Below are 11,892 nucleotides of genomic sequence, written 5' to 3'. Positions count from 1 at the left end.
ATTATCTGATATTTACTTCAACATCTGTTATAACTTGACATAATTTAATAAATATCATCTTCAACCAATATTTCTTTTTATCCTTTAATTTTCTCTTTAGAATGTATCTTCCAAATCGTTGAATATATTAACACCCTGTACAACAGCAACTTGTCGTTCGTATAATACGTGTAAATGTGTGTCTGGACCACGAACTTACAGCGTGTACGTACTTTAGATCTCGGTATATCTTATTGCTTGACGGAAGTGGCGACTGCCATTAAAGCAACAAAGTTTACCGCACAGTGGGTTATCGTAAATTCCGCGAGGGAACGAGCGTGTTAGTCAACCGGTGCACGATTTCTGTAAACCCTTCTCTATGAGATTTCTTCGCTCGGAACGATCGATTTGCGAGCGTCACGAGAGGATCGACGTGTTATGGGACGCGTTTAGGAGCTGTGGAGATCGAAAACATCGAATCGTTGTTCGGTGAGTTGTGGCTTCGATGGTTAATCAGGGCAATGTATTGGAGGAGATTATGAAATAAGAGAGGGGATATTCGATGGAAAAGTGGTGTAAAAATATTTTTTTTTTTCTCTGAGAAATGGATAAAGCAGTTTGCACGATTTCTTTATCTACGATTTCTTGATCATATATAAATCTATGCAGGAAAATTGAGAACACGAGGAAAGATTGCAAAAACTATTTGGATCAATTGTATAAATATAATTATAGAAGATTTTTAATAGTCAAAATTCAATAATTTCCCAATAATTTTTTCCCATTTCATAGGTGAGTACAAGGCTTCTGTACAAGATTGGAAATTTTCAACGTATAAATTAATATAAAGAAAATATTACGAAACGTCTGTTTAATAATAAAATTAATTTCGATGGGTCAAGTATATGAAATATTTGTAAACATACATCAGAAAAGGATCTCAAATTTAGAATATCCAAGCGAGAGAATTTTGAAGAAAAAGATTCTCGCCACTTCTCGAAAGTAAGAAAATCTCGAAAGATGACTAAAAACTGAATCGAATCTCGACGAACAAGATTATCCTCTTAAACGAGACAAAGTACACCGTATACGTTCCGAGGGTTTATTTTAAAATCCTCGTGGAATAAAAGCAAAAAACGGTATGCAAATCTTTCAGGTTGAACGATTACCACCGCGCCTTATCGTTTTTACATCATAACAAACGTCAACTTAAAACATACCGACTACTCCAATAAACCTTTCATTTACAAGGACCATCTCTCTACAGAAATCCTTGAGAACCAGCGTGCAAACCGCAAACTGACTATCTTTCATTTGAACGGTTCGATTTCTCGACTCGAATATAATTTGCATTCTGTTCTTTCGCTAAAAGGGGGTGGAGATAAATCTCGTAAGTCGTTCGAAATCACGCAAATTGCCAAACTGAATCTGATAATCCTGCGTGGTTTACGGTTACGATCGATTTTTACACGAACCGAGGAATATTTATTTATTTATTCTTTTTTTCTTCTCAACATTATCCTTTCCCCTCTTCGACCAATCGAACATTTATTTTTATTTAACTTTATCTTTTTCTCTTTCTCTCTTTTTCTGTCTTCGTTCGAGAGGGGGAGGGGATTATCTTCGAACCATGTGGGACAGGTATTTTCAGAAGACAATTCTGATAAGAAACAAAGTTCTTGCTTGTATCGTCACCTTTAAGATTTTAATAAAACCGAGTTTATGGAAACTATTATTAAATAAAACCAGATTGGTGGAACGGTTTCGTTCATTCCATTCGAGATATTTTTTTTTTACAAGGCGAGCACGACGAGTGGACGTTTATCACCCGTGTTTTTTTTCGAAATCGAACTTATATTTCAATTTGGGCAAAGCTCTGTTCGAAGAGGAGAAACATCCTTTATTTTGATACTTCAAAGAGAAGTCATAGGTGTTCTCGAGGTAATTAAAATGTTACTTGTTTATCCTGTTTTTTTTTTTTATTCAGAAACTTTAGAAAAGTTCGTAAGACAAATTATAAAATTGTTGGGATCGAATGTAGAAATGTGGTCGGGGGAAAAGTTGATAAGTTTTCATTAAGAGAGAATATTCTTGATGTTAATCCTAGTCGTTTATTGAAATTTATTGTATTTATATTATATATTTGATATGGAATTTATTTTATTTCCAGGTTTTCTCCAGGTAAACTTTGTTGGCACATTTTGCACGCAATGTAATAAAGGGAAGAATAGTACATAAATTATTTGAAGTTTTTATTGAAAAACAGATATGAATGTTGTTTGAATAAAATGTAATTGGAAACATAATATTCTAGCGTTTAAGATTGCCCGATTACCATTAATTTTCAAAAAAAAGAAAATATGTACACATAAAAAAGTATAAATACATCGACAATATTTAGATAAAAGATATTGGAAGAAAAGAATTTCTTAAATAAAAGAAACTATAGTATTGCTTTTGCTTTTCGTTTATTGGTAACTGAAATTTTGAAACAAATGATTGAAACGTGGACGATGAGTATTTTTACTTTTGCGGAACGGAAATAATTACAAATTTCAATCGTACTTGCAATCCTCGTGATTCGAGCCGATTTAAAAATTCAATGTTACGCTTCCTGGAAAATTTCACGATACGAATAAAAAAACTGCATACTCGCGTACATACGAATAAAAAAATTGCTCCGTCCGTGCAATTATTTATACTAGAACGAGGGTCTCCATTTCGACGAGCCCCGCTTTCATTTTCGAATTGCAAGCGCGCGCAATTTAAAACGAAGATACGTATCTCACACTCTCTCTTTCTCTCATTCTCTCTCTCTCTCTCTCTCTCTCTTTCTCTCTTTCCCTTTCTATCCGATTTCGAGAACATAATCGAGCTCGTCGTCATGTTCTTTGGCTTAACGATCATACATATTTCGAGAATATTCTCAAGATTCCGATATTATTTGGCGATAATTGCACATCCAATAAAGAAGGAAAATGGTTCCTTTTCCTTTCGTCACGCGATGATCTTAGCAAAACAAAAAAAAAAAAAAAAATGTTTTTTTCTTCTTCCTCTTCCTTCTTCTTTTTTCATCGTATTAAATCGAAACAATATTAACTCTCTCATTGCTTCTTTATCGTTCAATTTAACATGCTACACGGAGACAGAGCCGAATCGCGAAATTGAAACCAGTCCCACGGCATGCCACTGCCACGACGACCTCGACGTCTTACGTAGAACAACTTTCTAACAATGTAACGTACGTATATAAAATATATTAATACGATTACTCGAACGAGAACTCAGTTAAATAAATAATTATTAAAAAAAATATAATATAATAATAATAATAATAATAATAATAATAATAATAATAATAATAATAATAATTCATAATTAATAATTAATAATAGTAATAATAAAACGAACGTACAAAATGATTACACGTCGAGAGTATTTTTTTTTTTTTTTTTATGTACAACCGATATCGGTGAGTATTGAAACGATCGGGATGTTAGTAGACCACTATGAGTGGATTCTTAAATAATTATAGAACAATTAACCGCATTAAATAAACGTTATATCGAGAGGAATTCGAATTCGTTCACACGATCTTCGATCTATGAATGTAGTAAATATTGCAATACGAATAAATCGTTTCTTTTTTTAAACTTTAGAAGAATAAGCTATAGAGAAGAATTGTGCGATACTTATTGACTTTTTTGGCTTCTATGATCTTAATTTTATCTATAAAAAATAGTAAAATGAATATTCAGCTATTACACATTTATATAATTTTTATACGTGGTGTGTAATATTTTTCATTCCAATTTTGCCAACTTTAAGAGTGATCGATACGATTCTTCCCTAAAAATAAGAAAAATAGAGAAGAAGTATAGAACGGACGAATATGATCAAAGTTCGATGATCGTAACGAATTCCATAAGTATTTCAAAGAATGTTTAAATAAATCTTAATAAAAAAAAAAAGTAAGGTTAACGAATGATCAGCTCGATGATTAATGAAATTCATTGAACCATCGTATGGAAAAAAAGGTTAGAAAAAAAAAAAAAAAAGGAGAAGAGAATGGAGGAGAGGAAAAAATACAGGGGAATCTCTTCGAGTAACTTAATGGACGGCTCACGTGAGCCGCCATGATACTTATATCATCTAAAATGAGACTTACATGCTAGATCGTTCATGGAACATACAACGTTTAATATATCATAGATATATGGGACCAAAATCACCAGAACCAGCCACGTAAATGTTCCAGCCTCGAGCCATCCACGATTGTCATTTTTTTTATCTTACGTTCCTTTTTTTTTCTTTTTTTTTTAATTTTTTATCTCTTTCTTTTCCTTTCTCCCCCCTCTCCCCCTCTCTTTTTTTTCGAAGAAACCTTATTGCCTTTCCCATCGAGGAAAAGGAAGGATCTGATCGCTTATCCTAGGACGAATCGATCGTGCGTCGATCGTTTCACGCCGCGCGAGCGAAATTTTCCGCTCCGCTCGCCACCCAATGTTGTACGCATCCTCAAAAGGGTGCATATCAGATTGGCGGGATTTTTAAATCGAGCACCGGACGGATCTAATCTAATATCAAAGAAGGCACTTTTAAGTGATTTTGAATACCTAAAGAATATTTTGTATACGTTTAGTATCAAAAATATCTATCTGTTGATATATATATATATATATAATTTTAAAAATATTTAATATATATATATATATAAAATAGACGATCTTTCTTTTTTTTTTATATAAAATAGTATTGCTTTATAAATATTATAAATATTACAGCACCAGACACAGTATATAAATATTTTTTCTAAAAAGAGAAATAGGATGAATATTAATAAAATTAATTTAGAATAATTCACGAAAAATTATAAATACACACAAAGATAATCTGACTGAGCAAATAAATATTCTCACAAAGAACTTTACACAAACGATAATATTATCTATACTCTACAACTTTTTCCATTTGGATTTCTATAAAAATATATATCAAGGGATTCAAGTATCGAAAGGATCTATCGGATTCTCTCCACACGATCTTCTTCGAAAAATAAGGGAAAAAATGAAAAAAAGGGAAAAGAAGATGAAAATGACGGGACGAGTCAAGCAGCAACGAATAGTTCCGCGCGCTGGATCGTCCATCGATCGTGGATCCGTGGATCGGATGCAGCTCGAGGCTTTGGCGACCGGCGCTGGTAAGCAATCGTGAGAACAGAGAGGAAAGAGTAGTTTCTTCCCTTTTCTCCAACGAAATCTCCGCTGACTCGCTTCTTCCTCGTTGTTATTCCGTCCTCGAACAACAATAACGTCGGTACCATAACGTTTGCACGCTCGAAACTCGCAGGACGTACCTCCAAACGAGATCTCGAGCGCGTCGATCGTTTCATCTTTCGATCGTCGCTTCGAAAAGAGAAAAAACATATATATATATATATATATATAAATATATACATATACATCGCGTGTAAACGTAACGACACGTTCACGTGCATCGATAACGCGCTGATGACAGTACAACGGTATATAATACCGATTTAATACCGGCACTAGCACGTTAAAACGCTTTATAACATTACGGTTAGTGGATCGTTAACAACATTGCAGTAATATTACTGATATCGTGGGGAAATATAGTAATAATACTAACAGCATTATCGTACTCATTATCGTTATCATTACGTTAGTAGAATATTAAGTGTTAGTACGTGCCATAATATACTTTGTGATGGTGGTTAACCGGTGTCTATACGTTGACGCACGATTATATTAAAAAGAAAAAAAAAAAAAAAAAAAAAGAAGAAAAATCAATCTTCGTGTGTAACAAAAATAAAAAAAAACACTCCAGAAAATAAAATTGAGAATACGAAATAAAGCGTGGCGATCGAAAGACGCGAAAATCGATCGGGCAAACGGTCCCAACATTCGCAATGATAATCGGGGATGAATCGTGGATTACGAAACGGAGGAGTCACTTAATTTTTACCGGGTAATCGTTTATGTTACAACAACAAGAAATAGTTTATCGGGGCAGAGATGTGAGTGAAAAAGAAAAGAGGCGTGTGAAAAGATGGGGAAGAAAATTGGGGGAGGAAGGAGGGAGGGATTCGCCCAAAACGGGCGTACTTAGTGGTACCCACCTGTGTCGCGACTATGCATTATCCTTTCATGGGATAATACATCGGACACGGTGGATCGTTATTTTTTTTCTTTTTTTCTTTTTTTTTTTACCTTCTGACCTCCGTACTGATTCTTCGCGTTTCTTTTTGTTTTCTTTTTCTTTTTTTTTCCGTTTTTCACCTCTCTTCTGATATCATCAATCAACCACACAACGAAGGGACAACACGCAACAACACGCAACACAGAAGAGTGGGAGACAGGCAAGCGCACCAGCACGAGTATTCTCTGACGAGTTTCCTCTGTGCGAGAGAGAGAAAAAAAAAAAAAAGATTGCACGCAGAAAGAGTCGGAAGCCCTTCGTCGCAACTCCTTTTCGAAAACGAGCACCAGCCTCAAGGTGATCAACCTGGACGACCTTGAATCTGGGAGGAAAAAGTGTTAACCCTTTGCACTCGATGCTCGATAAACCACCCAGCGATCGAGGCGATACAACGGTTTACGACAATCTTATCACCGACCTGCGTACCTCGCGACGAGCACACGATCTCCGATCGTGTATCACGAATCACGAGAGAATCACGACGAGCGTTAAAAAAAAAAAAAAAAAAAAGAAAAAAAAAGATATATACGCAATATCGGCGAGGACATCCATCGATGTTACCTCGAACGCGGTTCACAATAAATAATCGAATAATATAAATCACACGATCGAAAGAGACTCGATTTCCACTCGATTTTATGCTTTTCATCGTCGATAAATATTTCTCTCTTTTTTTTTTTTTTCTTTCTTTTTCCCCCCTCCAAAGGTAACACCTTCGACATCCGCACGAGCGCAAAGGCTTAACGGGATCCCGGATAATTTACAGGCAGTAAGGATGGCAGAACTGATAGACCAGCCTCTGGCTACGCTCCGTCTTCTTCATGATCCCTTTCTTGTAATATTGCCTGATGCTACGGCTCAGCTTGTCGTAGTTCATGGCCGGCCGATTCTTTCGTTTGCCCCACAGCCTGGCCACGCGGACCGAGTCCTCGATCTTGAACACACCCTTGCCACGGTCCAGCCAGCGTATACAGGAACCGTGCACGCCCGGGCTCTGAAGCAGCTCCTTCAGGAACTGCCAGAGGTGGATGTGCGAGCCGCCGTTACGCATTTTACCACCACCGCCCCCGCCCCCGCCGGTTCCAGCTTGCGACGAGCCGCAATCCTCGTCCTCATCTGGAAAAAAAGAAACCAGCCGATACGCCTCCGTTTTGTCAGTGGTCTCCAAGTGGTTGCTGACTTCGGGGGAGTCAGTGGTGGTAGTTTTCTTCGCGAAAATTGGTTGCTGATTTTGGTGTGTTGTTTTGTGTGTTTCACGTCTAGGTTTTAATTTTTAATTCAACGTTAGCTTCTTGTGAAGATTGGAAATGTTATGATTCTAGTTGCTGATCGACGCGTTGTTTGATGATTCAGGTGAGGGAGAAGCTTTTAATGTTAATTGTTGGATAGATTCTTTGTGAAAATTGAAGGTATTTTAGTTGCTGCAGTAGGTCGATTATTCACATGGAAGCTTTGACTTTTAATTGTGTTAATTGATTGTTGGCTCTGGTGAAAATTGCAATTTATTTGTAATTCGTTATTTTGAATGTTTATTTAGATGTGTTTAGCAGTTTAATGTAGAAATTATCTTCTTATACAACGGTATATTAGTTTTACCAGTGGACTGTATTATACAGAATTCTTATTAGTTGTTTGATAAGCATATTATAATTATTATTATAATTATTCCAGACAGATTAATCACTCGGTGTTTCCAATTACCGTCACGTTTATAAAATTATTCATGTTTTCAAAACAACAACTGGAATAAAATACTTGTATAATAAATGTTTTATTAATCGTGCAATATAAATTTCTTGATCGATTGCGAAAGCAGATGGAATTATTAGGTTCGTAGCAACAGCCAGATAGAAAGCTACAATGTTTGATCGGTATATGGGACATGAGGGTACTTGTGGTCAACATATTAATATTTATGTATAATTATAGCTCCTTCTGCGGTTTATCATTTTGCGGTGTCGATTAATCGCAATTGTACGATTATGAACGATGACGATTCCTGATCGATTCTTATGATATGGATAATAAGCGTGCAAAACTTGTTGTGATAGTTACTGTGTTTAGTCAGCGTGGAGAAACCATTTAAAATTATCATATTAATGTTTATTTTGAATTCTAACTCTAATATGGGTTATTATAATGTGGGATAATTTATTAGTCACAGCAATGCCAATGTTATTGTGATAGTGATTTAATTAGTATTTATGTGTTGTCTGTATTTAATAACCGATGTGTGATGTAATATATAATTACTATATATAATTTAATAATTAGAAATAATGATATTTTTTAATAATATTCAATAATTAATTTATGCTTAATTATTGAAGATTGAACATAAAAGAGGCATCAATTTATTAAAAATTTTACCTATCAATATCAAAAATGTATTAAGATTTAATTTTTCCACGTGATATCTCTTTGAAATTTGTATTTTGATAGTCTATTCGTATTTGAAATAATCGAGTGATAAAAGAAAAGACGAAATATTAGTTTAAATTATATTGTGTAAAAAAACAATTGTAAAAAACTAAATTAACTAAATTAATTATCATACTTTTTTACAAGTACAAACTTAATGTTATATTTTTAAGTAAACGTGTATATATCCAATTCACAGATACGACTCGAAAAATAAAGAAAATTGATTGAAAAGAAATTGAATATAAATATAATTAAAGGAAATTATAAAATCATAATAAAAAACTGACTTAAGACATAAGAAAATTGATTGAAAAGAAATTGAATATAAATATAATTAAAGGAAATTATAAAATCATAATAAAAAACTGACTTACCATCAGAAAAATCTACGCTGCAAGTAGAGCCCGTGACACTGGCTGGAGCCGCATTTGCAATAGTCGACGATCCATTATTGTTATTGTTAGGCGTTTGAACAACGGCAGGACCCCACGAGGCTGCCAGTGTGTTACGCGGAGATTCCTCGACTGCTGCCTTCCAAATTTCCAATTGCGCGTGAAGAATGCTTCCACACTGAAACAGAAGAAAAGCAAATATTCCCTTTATTCTTTCAATTTTCACGCGAAGAAGAACATTCGACGCGAATATCTTTAGAAGAGATTATTATTAAAACGATGATTTTGTTGAATGCCGAACAAATTTCATTTACGAACGTTTATTACTCGTTCAACAATTTTCAATTCAAAATGCTATTTACCATGTTTCGATTCAATCACGAGAATCGTTTTCTCTGGCATTCTAAAAAAAAAGAAAAAAAAATCGCGTTATCTCTAATGACTCCATATGGAGCCCATTTGCATGAATACCTGTCCCTCGGTGTACGTTAAGAACTTTCAAGAATGTGTTCGGTACTTTTAGCGGTTGCCATTCGGCGGAGAAAGGAAGGATAGAGAAAGAAAGAGAGAGAAAGAGAGAGAGAGAGAGAGCCAGGAAAATTTATCATAGTCGGGGATTAATAACGACTTGCAAGAATTCTGTGGTAATGTAAAACAATTAAGTTTCGCCGCACTGGGTAGAGTAGCTGATGGATGAAAATAAATGCAAATTGAAGTCGGTCGACAAAAGTTTTATAAAAAGAATTGGAATATCTGAGCTACGATGATAACTGTAAATCCTCGATTGAATCAACTTTTAACAGGCATCAGAGAGTAATTAAAACGATCCACCAAGAATAATGGTAATTGATAGATGATGGACGTACAAGAAGAAAGGAATGACGTTCTTTTGGAGAATGAGTTAATCCGTTAATTAGTGTAGACTGGAATTATTGTGGCGTAAAATTTGAAATATTTTCCTTACTTCTTTAATAACGTATAACGTTTATTAACACTGCTAATTCTACACTACGTCAAAAGAAAAACTTCTTCCTTCGTGAATATAATCGTGAATTTAAAAACACGTATCAATTTATAGGATAAATTCTATAACCAGTTCTTATATTAAACACTGTAACGTATCTTTTCGACCCGATTTCAAGGTTCCACTGGAAACCTTAAACTTCACTCACGCGCCGTTGAATGCGCTACCTTATCAAGGCCGACCAGCAATAACGCTCTGCAAACTTACACGTCCACGCAGCAGCATTCCTTTCTTAATTAACCAACCCAAATCAAGATCATCTAAAGCACGGTATTACATTGCAAAGAAATCGTTATCGATAAGTAAATGAATAACAGGCAAATTCCGATAATTGAAGAAAAATCTTGAATTTATCAAAAAATCAATGAAAATTATATAAAAAAAAAAGTATTAAATATTAAATATTAGAATCCATCTTGAGGCGTGGCAACAATGAACAAATTTCAATAATTAAAGAAATCTTGAATCATAGAAGAGAAGAAGAGAAAGAAAATTTCTATCACGATAACAAGCGAGCTTCGAAAAAAAAAATTATAAATCGTAAAAAATCGTAAAAGCAAAAAGAAGAAGAAGAAGAAGAAATAGCGATAAGTGAAGTACATAAGCATTAGAATTCCCGCAAGGTGTTGTCGCAATAAAAAGCAAACTTCAATAACCCTTCAAGAAACCTCAAATCATAAAAGATGAAGAAGAGGGAGAGGAAAAACAAGAAGAAGAAAGAAGAATAAAGAAGTGGAAGATGAAATACGTAGATACATATTAGGATTTCTAAGACGGCTTGTCGCAATCAGACAACAAACAAATCATAAACCATAAAGATGAGGAGGAAGAAAAAGAAGAAGAAGAAGAAGAAGAAGAAGAAGGAGAAGAAGAAGAAGAGGAAGAAGAAGAAGTGGGAGGTGGAATACGTAAGTGTTAGAATTCCAGGGACGGTGTCGTTGCGCCGCAAGAGAAGAGAAAGCGGCTTTTCTGAGACGCAACAGGCACTCGAGCAAGTCAGGCAACCGAGCCAGGCATTCAGCCAGCCGTTGACCCACTTTTCGTTCGTTTCTGCCGGGCAAATAGCGCGTGCACGTATGCGCGCAACCCGCCAATCCTGTTGCTCGACTCACAACTCGGCTCGATGGAAGCTGGAACACGGGACACCAAAGAGGGGAATCGAGCAACGCACCTTAGATGCAGTTATGCGCCGCACGGATCGTGCACACGGCGGCTACGTGTCACGCGTGCTTCGTGTCTTTGTGTATATGGGATGACGATTATCCAGGCATTCAACAAGTTGCACTTTTCTCAATCCTAGGATTGAGTTAAATTTTCAAGTAGAATCGCATATTTTTGGAAATTATTTTTCGTAGTGTCGATGGAGCTCTGCTCTGTGATACGATGATGGTGATGACAACAGGAGTTAGGAATTGAAGGAATTAAACTTTTCTTACCGATTCTATTTTCTAAAGGAAATTTTCAAGTAGAATTCGAATTATTTTGGAAATTATTTTAATAGAATCGATGCTGCGTAGAGTTTGTGTAGATGATTCCATGACGATTAATCTAAATTGCACTTTTTCTTATACAGATTTTCAAACGAACTTCAACTTAATCTTTCAGATACGATCTCAGTATTAGTATTAACGAATTCCATTGTTCTCGTGTAAATTAAATATTAATATTATTGAACAGAGGTAAAGGAGAAGTTACCAATGTTCGATTTATCTAAGCTTAGAGCAAAGGAAGCAGCATTGTTCTCAACTCCGTGAGACCGAAGGAAGAAGGTGGTCGTTTCGCGAGCATATCGTTTTACCTTTGACCTGAAATTGAACGCGGTTCCCCGCGGGTTAAATAATTCATACGGCG

General features: G+C 35.3%; 1 protein-coding gene across 1 annotated transcript in view; it reads right to left on the bottom strand.

The window, feature by feature from the left end:
- Positions 1–6,182: 6,182 nt before the first annotated feature.
- Ets98B (DNA-binding protein Ets98B) overlaps positions 6,183–11,892 on the bottom strand; it is a 63,765-nt gene continuing 58,055 nt past the window's right edge. Inside the window, exons 5-6 of the mRNA XM_003691338.4 lie at positions 9,000–9,195; positions 6,183–7,317 (exon numbers count right to left, since the gene is read on the bottom strand). Coding sequence (XP_003691386.2) covers positions 6,962–7,317; positions 9,000–9,195 — 552 coding nt within the window. The 3' untranslated portion in view covers positions 6,183–6,961. The remainder of the gene's footprint in view (positions 7,318–8,999; positions 9,196–11,892) is intronic.

Source organism: Apis florea, unplaced genomic scaffold, assembly GCF_048593485.1.
Source record: "Apis florea isolate Af1SG1 unplaced genomic scaffold, ASM4859348v1 contig_3772_pilon, whole genome shotgun sequence".
Taxonomy (NCBI): domain Eukaryota; kingdom Metazoa; phylum Arthropoda; class Insecta; order Hymenoptera; family Apidae; genus Apis; species Apis florea.
Note: the sequence above shows the minus strand (reverse complement) of the source record. Positions and strands in the feature narration are given on the sequence as shown.